This window comes from Limulus polyphemus, unplaced genomic scaffold (genome assembly GCF_000517525.1).
Source record: "Limulus polyphemus unplaced genomic scaffold, Limulus_polyphemus-2.1.2 Scaffold543, whole genome shotgun sequence".
Taxonomy (NCBI): domain Eukaryota; kingdom Metazoa; phylum Arthropoda; class Merostomata; order Xiphosura; family Limulidae; genus Limulus; species Limulus polyphemus.
This window is the reverse complement of record NW_013666153.1, coordinates 427,813-443,075: the sequence shown is the minus strand read 5'-3', so window position 1 is coordinate 443,075 and position 15,263 is coordinate 427,813. Positions and strand designations below refer to the sequence as shown.

The 15,263-nt window shown below is 31.5% G+C and overlaps 1 protein-coding gene across 2 annotated transcripts in view; it reads left to right on the top strand.

Moving 5' to 3' along the window:
• LOC106458997 (histone-lysine N-methyltransferase SETDB1-like) overlaps positions 1 to 15,263 on the top strand; it is a 176,024-nt gene that overhangs the window by 57,481 nt on the left and 103,280 nt on the right. For both annotated transcript variants that reach the window (XM_013918562.2, XM_022385368.1), the window contains 3 exons: positions 6,469 to 6,589; positions 8,982 to 9,108; positions 12,638 to 12,823. In XM_013918562.2, coding sequence (XP_013774016.2) covers positions 6,469 to 6,589; positions 8,982 to 9,108; positions 12,638 to 12,823 — 434 coding nt within the window. The remainder of the gene's footprint in view (positions 1 to 6,468; positions 6,590 to 8,981; positions 9,109 to 12,637; positions 12,824 to 15,263) is intronic.

Sequence of the window (15,263 nt, the reverse complement as noted above, 5' to 3'; positions counted from 1 at the left end):
GCATGATAGATGGGCAAGATGTAGAAAAGAAAAAAAAAGGCATGAGAGAAACATTACTTTAGAAACCTTAAGACTTAATAAAAAAAATTAGACATTTTTCATATGAAAGCATTATAATGTTTACTGATAAACTGCCAAATTTTGTGAACATACGCTTACTAATTTTAGGCCCGGCATGGCCAGGTGGTTAGAGCGCTCGACTCTCAATCTGCGGGTCGCAGGTTTGATTCTCCGTCACACCAAACATGCTCGCCCTTTCAGCCGTGGGGGCGTTATAATGTGACGGCCAATCCCACTATTCGTTGGTAAAAGAGTAGCCCAAGAGTTGGCGGTGGGTGGTGATGACTAGCTGCCTTCCCTCTAGTCTTACACTGCTAAATTACAGACGGCTAGCGTAGATAGCCCTCGTGTAGCTTTGCGTGAAATCTATAACAAACAAACTTACTAATTTTAAAGTTATAGCATGAAAACTATAACAAGCACTAAATAGTTACGAGACCAATCCTAGGTACTGAGCCTGGGCTGAAAGAATTAAAGACACTGCATAAATTAAAATGTAATGTGGGATATAAAATGAGCCCTGGGTTTTAGAGGTGACTACATAAGTAGGACCACTTTGTATTGGGGATACACCGTCTGTCAGTCTTTACCCCCGTTCTCCAGTCTCACATGAAGAAATTCATAAAAAAAAACAAAATCATCAAAAGAATTGCAAGTTAGGAGAGAGAGAGATGTGGGTCCTCAAGCCCACAACATCCCACACCTTTGTCACCCTTCACTGCTTGCAAACAGTTGTGGGAAGGTGACTGCTTTCCAAAGTAAAAGAAAATAAAAAATATGGTACTACCACTTGGGTGTAATTAAGATAAAATTACCTTCTGTGGTTGGCATTCCAGCTCCCATTATAGTAGTGAAGCACTAATTTCAGTTAATTAGTATAGAGTTATAAAAGCCCAACCAAGTTATCTAAACTGACCAGTATAACTCCCAACCACCAACGCCGTGTTTAATTTATCACAGGTTTGGATTTTAATTTGTTTGACTGTTTAAGTATTAATTTTCTATGTATATATATATATATATATATATTTATATTACTATGGCAAAGTCTTATTTTAATATCCTTCAACCATCTTTGTTTACGGAGACATAAACTAGAAAGTCAGATACACTTGCCACAGCTACCTGTCATATCCTCTCTTTCACAAATAGGCAATAGCTCTATCTCAAGTTTTCTATTGCATAACTTATAACCAATAAGTACAAAGTTTTAATCTACCAAATGACATATAATGCCAGTACAGAACTTTAGTTATTGTGCTTACAGACTAAAAGTTCCTATCGTTGAGTTCAGTTTGAGTAACTAAGGAAATTATTTTAAGGCGCATATACCCTAATAAAAAAACACAGGTAAATTATAATATTTATGGGACATTGTTTGCTTTGTGCTCATTATTTTGTCTTCCTATGTGCATATTTGAATTAAACAAAAAGTATTTCACGTTGTAGTACCATCATTACAAAGAAGTAGGCTTAAAGTTTCATTGGAAGGGTGACTGCAAAAAACAATAGACCGAATGTATGTACGTACTAATTTTCTTATTTTATATATATGTATTATTATTATTATTATTATTTATTTATTTCATAAAACTAACTAAAATCTAAACATTACGAACTTATTACATTAGGTTAGATAATCAAAACACAATAATAACACAAAATGTTTCCACAAAATATTCTAGCAAGTAGCTTGTGCCTTACATCATTCAATATGGTAACTTGAGCTAAGTAGAAACAGATGCAAACCATTACAATTTAGGATAAATAAGTGTAATTTTCTGTTACAATCTGCAATAATTCTAGAAAGAAAAGGTAATTTAGATTTTTCATATCTTTTATTGCGGTTAGAAAGTCGGTCAACTCAGCCGAGTCTGTATGCAGTTAGAGTAGGGAAAATAACAAATAAAATTTAGTTTTACTGGAAAAAAAACAAAAAATGTTTGATATTCATTTAACCCTATCACCACAGGCATCCTTTACTGTGCATAACACAAAGTTTTAGTCTTCAAAAGGTGGTAAAGATGTGGGACATTGTGGGCTATAGCACCTGCATCTGCTCAAGTTTTATTTATTTTTTTATTCTTAATCATATGAGGCTGGCAAAGTTGAGGTTAAACTGGATAGATGGTGTACTCCCAATGCCTTTGGGCTCTTACTTCTGCCAGTACCTCTAGAAACCAGGGCACATTACATTATGACCAACCTGTGCCCTGGTGTTGGATGTTTGTATCGTGACTGCATTTTTTTTTTCCCTTTCTCATGAATTTACACTTAATTGTACTTCATCTAAAGTTTTGATATGCTGTGTAAGATTCATTCTATCCTTGTTTATTTAGCTTCAAATTTAGTTTTCCTAAATAACTATATATTATTTATATACACACACTGTGATGAATAATGTACATTAAACTCAGTACAATAAAGAGAGAGGTGGTGCAAACAAATGTCACAATTCTTATACAGTGGCAGATTGATGACTTATTTAAATATTTTCGTTTAAAATTAAGAAATTAAAGCTTATATTAAAATCTGATTTATTAGGTACATTTTGACACCAAGTTTATTTTTAAATAATGATAATAATGTAGCTTAATTAAATTTGAATGCAACTCTATAAAATGTCGTGACTTGTGCACTTTGACCTACCCGTAGTGAGAGGGTCGCGTATTTTCTTTTCAAATTAAGAAATTAAAACTTGGATATTTTTAAAATTTGACTTGAACAAGCCAAGTTTATTGGCATATTGGACCTAATCATGTTAAAGTTTGTGATATGCATACTTTTACACAGCTTGAGCACATATAGTGTTCGTGTGTTACTGAAGAAAAAAACCTTGTATGTCTGTATACTGTAATATACCTATTCAAAACATACCAATACATGTAGCTGTGTATTTAGGTGTGCTTTGCATGTGTTTTGAAAGAGAAGAAGACTTTTTATCCATTTAATACCTTTATAACTAACATCTCTTCTCATCATAATAGTGAAACATTTGAACAATTATTGTTTTGAATTATATGCTTGATGACATTCAAACATATTAGTGACTTTCTGTCTCTGTTTGTATCTCCAGTGACTGAAAAATATTGCTCTTTATGATGTCTTCCACTGCAAACCAAGGGTGATGAACAACACAAATTAAAATTGCTAGCAGTTGAAATGAGAGATGAGATATTATGTGGGAATGTAAAAAAGACAAAAGCAAATAGTGGTATATGAACATAAACTGAATGATTCTGTTTTATTAACTGAAGTATTTACTAATAAGAAAGAAAAGCTTTGAAGAAACTATAATAAATGTTTTGTTCCTTTTTAACCATTGCAGTGAACTTGTGTATTTTACATGACCTTCTAACCACCATGTAACCATGATGTTATTCATAACACGACTTTGAATCTATCTTCATGAAATTTCACAAGATTTCAGTAAACATTAAAAGTCTTTCACAGATAAGAAATTAGAATTTTTGATGAAGTATTTTTGCTTAAACTTTGTTTGTGATTATATGTTGATTGTTTGAGGTGCAAAGTGATTTTCATGTTAAGATTAAAAATACTTTTCTTCATCAGATGATTTTCAAATTTCATTTGTATAATACCTATAACTTACTAAATATATACCAAATGCTTTTTTGAAAAAACCTTGTATTTTATCTCTTATTTTCTTTGCCATAACTTTATAAGGGCTGGTCAAATTGACTGACTTCGTAACCACCAGAAAAAAATTTGGAAATAATTCTAATATACTTTTTTTTTCTTTCTGGAAAAACTGCAAATTCTAACAGGAAACCACATTTATTTATTCTAAGTAACTTAAAGTTTGTCATAGTATACATCTGTTTATATTTAATTTTATTGTTTTATTGCCTTTGAACAGGGTCTTAACTAATAATCAAGTTGTAAATCACTTTGCCAATGTGTAGCTCACCTACCCCTTTGAATTATGTAATGCCTGAGCTAATTGTGAGCATACCTCAAAAATAATTATTATTATTTTTCTTTATATAACCTAATAAGTTTCTAGTTTTTACACTTGAGTTACTTTTATAATAATAAATAAAGAATACACATGAAAAGCAAGAAATATAGTATTTACCTGAGTTTTATTTTATTTTTTTGCTGTCAATTGTCGATAAAACTTGTACTTACTTCTTTTGTACTAATGGTATTACCTTACTATATAATTTTCTATTTAATTAAATATTGTACCTGAAAAAACAGAATAATAACATGTTAAAAGCAGACAATCCTCTGTAACTATCTTAATTTTTCTGGCTTTCTGAATATGCGATAAGAGCTGTTAAAAATTCAGCTAAGCTCTTTGGTGTGATTCCTGTAGGAATAAAGATTGAACTAGAATCAAGATAGAAAATTTTATCTATAGAAAACAATGTGATATAATATGGTGTGTTAAATAACAATTTTGGCCTTGCATTGGTTGTAAATTATATAGTACAATATGGGAAAGAGATGTGGCAAGTGGGTCTGATTTATAGATTATGACCCTGTAAACAAATAAAATTGAAAGCTATAAAAAGTATGCTTTGCCCGAGTAATGTCTATATTATAATAAATAACTTACATTAAATCCTGTATTTGTTGGAGGGATGGTAAATAAATTAAAAAAGAGGGAAGACCCAGAGAGCAAATCTCGCACTTTTTATACTAGTGAAGAATGAGGATTTTTTCAAAAGTATTTTCTTATAAAATTAAGAACTTAAAACTTAAATAATATTAAGATTTGATTTATTAACTATGTTTTGATTCTAATTTTTTCATATTAAATTTGTGACGTGCATTTCTACGTACCCATTGCGAAAGAGTTAATATGTGTTGTTAAAAATGTAAGTCTCTACTAGTTGTGTAAACACATTGGAAAATACTTATATAATTAAATATCTGGCTAAATTAACATACCCAGTATATCAAATTTCAACCTCTTTTTTTGGAATAATGTTACATAATATGGAATCTCATTTTCTTGTTCCCCCTTTACAAAAAGTCCTTTTGGTTGATGATTTTGATACAGAGTGTAAGTCAGAAAGTCACAGAAGATAATTGCAATTACTTAAATACCATTTTGATTTAATGAAAATCTTCTGAGTGACCACTTGCAAGAAGCATAATGTTATGAAAGGATGACACATCTATGAATCATGATTCTGAAACTTGCATAGTAATCTTTTTTTAATATGATATTACAATATTATTTAGCAATATTCTACTCATCCTTATACACTTTAAGCCCAGTGGTTTCCAAATTGTGGGGTGCACCCTCCTGGGGAGGCTTGAAGTGGTGACTAGGGGATGTGTGTATGTGGTATTTTGCCAGAAGAACCCAAAAATAACAACGAAAGAAGAAGAAAAATTGAAGACGAGATAGACTATCCTAACTAAATTAGAACTTATAACAAAGAAAATAAATAAATAACTCCCACCAGGAGGACAGTTGGCAATTCTGTTTTGTAGTGCTCCTTGTTGCTAGGCTGGGGTATGGGTATTTCATTAGCTGTCAGTTGTCTCAAGGCCACCTCATTATGGTGTTGCTAATTGTATATTACTTCTGTAGTCTTTTCACCGCTTTTATTATCTGAAAGGTTTTTGTGTACAGTTATTGTTATTATTGAACACCCTTGAAAAGATGTAGAAATTCTTAACTGGCTGCAAGAGGAAAGCTAGAGAGAGTGAAGAAAGTTAAAGTAAGGATAGTGTGGCTAGTTTTAAGTAAAACAAAGGAATGTAAAAAAGCAAAGTTCAGAAAATAGGATAACCATGTATCACTTGGATTCACAAGTACTAAAGTTAGTGGAGAGGAGAGGCCTCAGTGTTTGTTATGTATGACAGTTTTGGCTGCAGATAGCATGAAGCGTAATAAATTAAAGTGGCATCTTGAAACACTGCATCCTGAATATGTTGATAATTGATTAGACTTCTTCTAAAGAAAGCTAGAAGTATTTAATGCACAAAGGTAAGCTTTTTTAAAAACAAAGTAAATTTTCAACACTTTAAATTTTCCTGCTAATACTATAACTATTGAAGCTATAAAAAAAGATGTGACCCAGTTGTAGAAATAGTTAATAGCATGTAAATATGCTAATATGTTTTGTGCTGGTTCCCAGATTAGTTCTTTTTTTTTCTTGACATGAGGGGGGGGAGATTATCATCATAAAATACTGGACAGCTTTATCATTTTTAAAATGTACCTAGATGTTACACTACTTTAAGTATAGAAACTTTAAAAATATGTAATCTTTAGCTTCTGTTTCTTTTTCTTTTTTACATGTTACAAAATTTAAGATGATTTATGAATGTTTTCAAATGTATTAACTTTTAATTATAAGTAGAAGCATATTAGATTATTGATAAGAACTACCTTAGATCTAGGTTTCTAATCTGCATTTACAGGTGGATAGCCCGTGTAATGGAAGTTGATGCCAGCTTGGTGAAAATGTTTTTTGATGCTGACAAAAGGACAGAGTGGATTTATCGCGGTTCAACAAGATTGGCTCCTTTGTACAATGAATTGGTAGGAAAATGAATGTGATTTTTTTCTGCAAATTCTAGTATAGAGTATATTCAGATTATATGTTCATGATATGTGCCATTGTACTATAGTGCTTGTAATGAATACCATCTGGTATACTTTTATATATTGTATTTTCCGATACGATAACATACCTCCTCTCACATAGTAGCTTTTCTTGAAAACTACTGCTCTCTAAAAGCATAAATGTTTGCTTGCCACTAGCCTTGTGCTCCCATCTACATTGATGTTTCTTTTGCCTAGTTTGTTCAACAAATACCTTAGTTGTTTTTACATTCTTCATCATTCTGTGATAAATTGTGGGTTTAATTTGTTTTATCCACTCAAGTTTCTTTTCTTTGGATTTTCAAAATAGTGTTGCAACTACTCTTGTTTTGTAACATTTGTCACTGTACATCTATCATTTCTGTTGATTTGGGCTCTGGTATTTTCAGTGAGGTGGTTTGGCCTTCTTTTACTGCAAATTGGATTTTATCATGCAGCCTGATATGACTGTTGTACCAGGTCTCAAAGTATCACTCCCTGATGTGTCTGATTTATATGATGATGTTTGGAACAGCCTTTTACCACTGCCTTCCTTTTCAGTGCAGTCAAGGGCTATGTCTCTGAATGTTCCCACATTTTTTGTCAACCATTTCTTGACATAATTTCCCAGGTATGATCCCTCTTGTCTGTTTGTTAGTTTGTCCTTCCTTTATGGATTTCACGGTCCATGCATTTTATTTCATAACTTAGTTATGGTCTGGGATATGCATGGGGATCATATCCTGAAATATAATGTATTTTTCGTAGGCCCAGTTTTCCTGTTTGCATCTAACCCTTACCAACGTTTTTCATTACTTTTTCCTACTCTCATCATCATGTTTATCCACTGGACCTCTGTGAGATTTTTTGTTGAGATTCGTACCCTTCCTTTCTACCTCACCATTTGTACCTGTATACTTGGTTCCTCAGTTTATGGGATATTCTTGATGGTGCACACTGTTTTCTTTTGGGTGTGTGTTTCCTCCAATTCTTTCTTACCCTATATTTGGTGCTATATTTTGCACCTGTCAGTGTTTGGGAGTCTTCCTACCTTGTTGGAATTCAAAGTGTTACCTTTTCATCAATTTTTCTCCTTGTTTTTCAATGTTCTTAATGGTATTAGGCCCCATTCCTGTGCTATGCACTCCTTCTTCCTCCCTTTTTAAGTGCCTTCTTTCCAAGTTTTGAAGGCAAGCCACATTTCTTACCCACATTCACTGTAAATACTTAGGTGCTTTATGGGCAGATAGGACTGTTCCTTTCCTATCCTCCACTCCTCAATCTTTTCCTTACCTCCTTTGGATTTCTTTTTTTTTTCTCTCTGACATCTATCAGAATTGTTAGGGGTTCTTCTCAATTGGAACACTATCTTACCAATGAATTACTCTTTATCTGAGTTTCTATTCCCAGTTGTTCATAATTCATTATTACAACAGTGTTAATGTTCTGTAATTATTCTCCTACCTGGACCATTTTATTGACCTTCTTTGTTCTGCTATGGAGCTTGTTTTTTCACCCTTTGGCAAGTATATGGTTGGCCAAAGTGGACTTCTCGGGTGCTTTCTTTCACATACCTATTTTACCTTGCATCTTGGCAACACATCTGTTCTTGTCGTCGGGGACATCAGGTCTTTCCATTCAGTGCTTTACTGTTGGGTCTGGCTTTTACTCCCTCCATTTTATTCAGGTGGTAATGGCCTTTTCCCATCTTCTATGCCCATATGGTCTGCATTTTTCTTTATCACATGGACAACTGGCTGCCTTTAGCTCCATCTTTTCAGGCATTTCACACTTACTCGCATGCTTTGCTTTTGGGAAAGCTACACATATGGGCTGACTTGCTTAGTTGGAGGAGTCCTTTCTTGTCCCAACCCAATACCTGCTCCTTCTCATGATTTTCTTCATCTCCTCCCTTAGTCGGGACCAGCCTTCTTCTCTTTGGTTGTGTTCAATGGAGCTAATGGTTATCAGTGCTGAGTCCTCTCCTTCATTGACTGCTTATGAGGTTCTATTGCTTTTGAGGACATGAGCTTCCATGGAAGCCCTTCTTCCCTTGGGTTGTACTCCCTTGCACGACTTTCAGTGGCTATTATTAAAATGGATTTCTTCTTCAGTTGTAGTGCATAGGAAGTATCATTCAATAATGGAAACAGTCTTTTAGCCTTTTTGTTTTGATATAGACATGGGTAATGTCTTGTATTTTATTTATCTGCATCTGGTTGCATATCTTATAAAATCTTGAAGTTAAATATATGTTTTACTTGTTTTAATTCAATATTGTATAAAAGCAGTGTTTTTATGTATAGTTTTATTATTCGTGTACCAAAGTTTTTCTTTTGCTTGCATTTAGGCCAATGCTGAAGCTAACAGATTATCGGGGAAAAGTAGACGACACACATTGATGCCACTGAATAGAAAAAAGCATCCCTATGTTGAATACACTCGAGGTTTAGATGAACCAATTACTCGACCTGCTGGTAAGTAGACTCCATTCCAAATTTAAAAGTTGATTAGTAGTTTATACATAAAAGATAATATAAAAAAAAATGGATGCAGCTATCAGATGATAAGTGCTAAAAATACAATAGAATGAATCAAATTGCTTGGTTGAAAATGTTCACCACTTGACTCTTTTCTGATTATAGATATTTTAACAATAGTTTCAAATTTAAACATCAACCCTATGTTTCATTAACCCTTTTGACTACCTCATACTCTTTAAACTCCTTTCTGCACTAATCAGAAGGTTTTACTGAGTTATGTTCAAAATTTAATTGAAAACGTTACTATCAATGTATTTTAATGAAATAAGCACTATCATGTATGTTATAATTCAAAGTTTTATGTTATCTAAGTTTAATTCCTTTATTTAAAAAGAAATCTTTAAAATAAATACTTAAACTTTGTTTTTATTGTCACGTGATGCACAAGCATTCACAGATCTTAAGTTTTTGTCTCTGTTCCTTGAATATTAGTACATGTATAGTGTAAGTATTTAGACACAATCTATGTGTACAGCACTATTTGCCCTTCCAAGTTTAATGTTCCTTTGGTTCACTTTAGAGAGCACAAGAAATATATATATATTGCCACCCCCTGACAGCAGCCTCACCCATCTTCCATACTTAGACTTGAGATTTACAAGCAACATGTACTTATTTGAGATACATCTTTATATCCAATAGAAAGAGATCACTTTAAATTACATTCTCCCAATGGTTATTTTAAAAATGGTGCACAATTTTTGTTACTTAAGCAGTTGAAGCATTGTTTACTGATTTTGTCCTCACTAACACTTAGTGTTGTTTCTCATACAGATACATATTGGCTAGATATAGTTAAATTGTACTTAGCTATTACTTTTATGTTTTAAAATGCATATTTGAAAGGTTTAATAATTTTTTAATTTAACACAATTAACATTTTATTTGTTACACAGTGAGCTAGATATCTTTGCTATGCCCACCATGGGTATCGAAACACAGTTTTTAGCATTATAAGCCTTCCGACTTATTGTTGAGCCACTGGAGGACTATGAATAGTATAAGTCATGTTAAACTGACATATTTCATATTTTTTGTTCAACCTCTTTCTTTATTTTAACGTGTCCAAACTTTGGAGATGTATGTGCATTATAATAGTAACTGCAAAGTTCCACTCTTCAGTAAGGCAAGAATAACTCTGTTCTCAAGGTTAACTTACACTGGGAGTGTTAAAAATTTTTATCGAAGGCTTGCATATCTTTGGGTAATATGCCCCAAGGGGACTCATTAATGTGTGTTGAGATGAATAATAAATGGTAAAGGAGAGGAAATGAAAACGAAACATTAATAAACTAAGTGGAAAGGTAAAGACCTGAAATTATAAATATAACTAAAAGAATATATTTTAAGATTAGTTGACAAAGAGTTAAAAGGTATGTACATATATCTATTTCTTGATTTTAAACATTCAATTGCACTGTGTGTTGATGCTAATAACTACAATTAGTGATAGGATATAGAAAATAAAATATAAACATTTACCTTAAGAAAACTTTCGATATTCATTTAGGAGATTCTACAGGTTGTGCAAATAAAATTTGAAAACTGTAAGATATAAAAATATTTTTATATTTAACATGAAAATCATCTTGCACTTGAACTATTTAGAGCCTGAGTGTAAATATCTACAATAAATAAAGAATTCTTATTAGAAAAAATCACAATTAAATATTTCATTTTTCTGAAATCACGTGTCTAAGTTCCTGTCAAATTTTAAATAGTTTCATCTACTCCTTTTATTTTTGGAACAAAATATGACCAGAGTTATGTTACATCCTTGTGATGTAAGGAAGTGGTAGCCAAAGAGTTAACAAGCCTGACATAATAAGCATGCATTCCAGGGAGTGAGTCCAAACTTTCTTAATGGTTTACAGAGGCATTTGCTTAACCCTATTCATGCAGGTCATTTTTTTTTACCAGTCTTGTAACCATTGTATAACAGTGAAACTCTAAATAATATTACCCTGAATGTACTAAGTGTATCTTCCTGAAATTGTGCAGACTTTTTTAAACAAAAAAAATCATATGCTAAATATTTGTCTTGTTAATTTACAAAGGCTTTACAGTGACTAAAAGGTGGTTGTCATAATGGGAATAAAAATATTTATTTTCATCTTCAATTTCATATTTCATTTATTTTACCTCTAGAAATTCTTAAATGGATAATATATATATATATATATATATATAAAACTAATTGTAATGGAATAATGTGTAGCTAATGTTAAAAAATGTATATCAAAACCAAAAATACCCTTTTCTTTTCTAAAGTGACTGTAGATTGTAACAAACAATTACAATTATTTATTCCAGACAACTTCAGGCTTCTAACAGTTTCACATCTGCTTTCATTTAATTGCATTGTTTCATTGCATAACAAGCCAATAAATAACTCTCTGAGAACTTAAGGTAAAATATCTATTACGCCTACATTACGTCACGGCACCCAAGTGCATTCCTCAAGGAGAAATTCTTTATTTTTTAATTTAGGTTTTTTTTAACTAACCTAACAAGACTAATTTTTATATTTGAGTTATTTTTTGTTAAAAAACATGCATATAAACCAAGAAATTTAGCATTTTGAGACCTATTGCATTTGAGTGTGTAGGTTGATAAGCCTGTTGTTTTCTCACTATGTTGGCTGTCCAAAATTAACTATAAAACTTTCAAATATGAATTTTAGAATTCAAAAATATATTGGGCACTATAATAGAATGTCCAAAAACTACTATCATTTATCTGGCTGTCTAAGTAATCCATATGTATGTTAAAAAATTCTGTTACTGCTTGAAGCAATGTCTTGTCTAAAAGAACTGAAGCTCTTCTCACAAATTTTTGGCTTTGAATACTATAATGTATAAATAAATGTATATAGTATAATGAAATCACAGTAAAGCAAGAATTTTGACCCTTCTATGTCCAGAGGGTTCAGGTGTACTGATTTTTATTTTTGCTTTTATTAACAATTCTTGAGAATGTGAAATGAATAAAAAGGTAAGTTTTTCGGGGTTTTTTTTCAAGGTGTTTTCTAGAACTTGTCAACCAATAATCACTTGTTTGTTATCCAATTGTCATTACAAAATAGACAAATACAGATGATATAGATTCAGATTTGGTGTTATTTGTATGAACCACCCATACAAGAGTTCATTCAAAGTGCTGATAAAGTTGTATTGAGTGTTGTGGTGTTAAAAATGGTAATTTGCTGCACATATTAAAGTTTTTACAAATGCTGTGCAGATAGCATTGACTTTTGAGGTACATGGTATGAAAATAGTTTCTAAATAAAACTTGTGGATTTTGGATTTTTTTCTATGTTATAACAAATGCATATTAACCCAAGTTATCTATTGTATCCTAAAACATATTTGAGATATTTATAAGAATTGGGAGAGAATATAAACTGAACCTGAAAAAATTCAACAAATCTTATGATCTTATTTTTACCATGTTTTTACTCTAGCACTCCCTAATACTCAATCGGTGGTTGTTCAGGAGCTGTCTACTAAGATTTCTAAAGAGGAAGAAGAGAAACTCCAATCACAGGTAGCCAGGAAACATACCATTGGCTTATTGAATGGAAATGTTTTCCATAGGAATGTTGCTCGGAAATCCACAACTCAAAAGCATCCAAGTACAAATCTGTCAGGTGCTGTATCTATCTTTTTAATGTATTTTAATTACATTGTTGGAGGTAAATAACGTGTGTGTGTGTTTGTAAATGTCAGTCATTATCTGTTGATTTTGTTGTATACCTAAACTAAACATACAATGTTTGGAGATGGCTTGAATGGATATTGAAGAAAAACTTTAATATAAGTTTAACACAACAGCAAATGTACAACGTTTCGACAAGGTTTTGTTATCATCACCTGATACATAGTTAGAAAGCCAAGAAAATTATGATAGTTATAGGACATTCTCTACGTTTTACATGTTGTTATTCTGTATTTTTAGGTGCATTATTCAATTTAAAAAAATATTTAGTACATTAGTGCCAATAGTATTAGAAATAAAAAGTTTCATCAACAGTTGACAGCAAAGAAAAAGAAGACCAAGATATGTACTATATTTCTTGGTTTTTATATGTATTATTTATTTATTATTATGCAAGTAACTAAAATGTAAAAATTAGAAATTGGCTCGGACGATTTGACTGACCATGTGACCTCTTTGTACTCGTTTAAAGTGTTCATAGATTTGATACTATTAACTTTTAATATAGTATATATATATATCTTCACAAAATTTGGCTGTCTTTCAGTAAACATTATAAATCTTTCACATAAAAAAGTCATATTTTTTAGTGAAGTATTTTAGATTAACTAAAAAAAGATTTGTCTGTGAATATATTGAGTATTTGTTTTGAATAGTCTGTGTACAAAGTGATTTTCATGTTAAGATTAAAAATAGTTTTCTTCATCTCAAAAATCTGAAATTTCATTTGTGTAATCTCTAAAACCTCCTAAGTACATTTCAAATGTTTGTTTTCAGTAAAACTTTATATTTTAACTGTTATTTTCTCTACCATAACTCTACAAAGTTGGTTAATTTGACTGACCTTGTTACAAAAAAATCGAAATAAATCTAAATTACCCCTTGGGGGGGGGGGATGATTTCAAATTGTAACATGAAACTACATTCATTTATCCTAAGTAACTTTAAACGCGTAACTATATACAGTTTTAAATTTTATCGTTTTATTGTTTATTATATAGTATGTAGTATCAAATCTATAAAGATTTTAAATGAGTACAAAGAATTCACGTGGTGTGTTAAATTGGTCGAGCACATGTTGAGAGAGTTAACAGTGAGAATAATAGAACAAGGAGACACAGATATTTATTTTGACAGGGTATGAGTCATCTTCAGTTAAGACAGTTTTATTTTTCTAACAGGGTAGTTAGCCTTTGGAATGGGTTGCCTTCATATGTTGTGGAGGCAGTAAATTTAAGCAAGTTTAAGAGAAAGCTTGATAACTATATGAGTGGTAAGGACTGGCTTGAAGATTTTTTAAAATTATTTATTTAATAGTTTTAGTTTAGTTTAAAGGATGGGACAGCTGAGATGGACCAATAGGTCCCTTGTTGCCCCTTAACATTGTTATGTTATATATCTTATCTTTGAGTTCATATTGGATTTTTGAAATATAAACTTTCTGGTAGATGGCAGATTACTCTGCCACTTTCATAAACAGAAAGATTTGATGCATAGTGAAAGTGCTGTGATGATATTTTCTACATACGTGTAAAAACTAATGAGTATGTTTATTTAGATATTAATTGTATAGCCAGCTACGTTTTTTGTTTAAAAACTAGTTTAACAATGAAATAAGTAATATTATAATAGAAAGAACATATTTCAAGCTACATAAGTCTGACTGTCATTTGTAATTGGTTTAAAGGGGAAACTTGTAATTTCACTTGAAAAGGTGAAGTCTGTTGACTGAGTTGCTGCTCTAAACAGAAATGATATTTTTTTAATCCACATATAACTTAATTAGAAACCCAGATAAATTATAATGGTTTTATGTGAACCAGTATAGTAATTTGATAATTTTTTGGTTTCTAAAATGTATCTTTGAAATTTACAAAAATTAATTTGTTTTCACCTTCTACTTGAGAGAATAAATGAGAAATACAGTGAAGCTTAGCAAGCAGCGATTACAAATCAGTTTCTTAACATCGTAAGGACTAGAAATTTTGTTATTGTTCTATGTTTTAAGAAAAACAACTAAAAATTAAGAATTTATGAGTAAATAGTAATAATAAGTGTAAATGTTCATAAGCACATACACACTTTGTACACCTATACCACTAAGTTCCAACCTCTGCAGGAGGATATCTAGCATCCAAATACCTCTCAAGTTTATTAGATTATCCCGGGCTGTGTACAAATTCATATCATATACATTTTTTGCACTTTTATTACTTTAGACAATTCTTTTACACTGTCCTGTACAAACTGAAATGTTTTTGGAGCTGGGATTATGAAAAACTCTTGTGTCATGTTATGGTGTCACATAAATGGTTTAATGGCAGGAGCAGATATTCATTGCTTCGTGTTAGACATAATGATGAAAGTCTTCT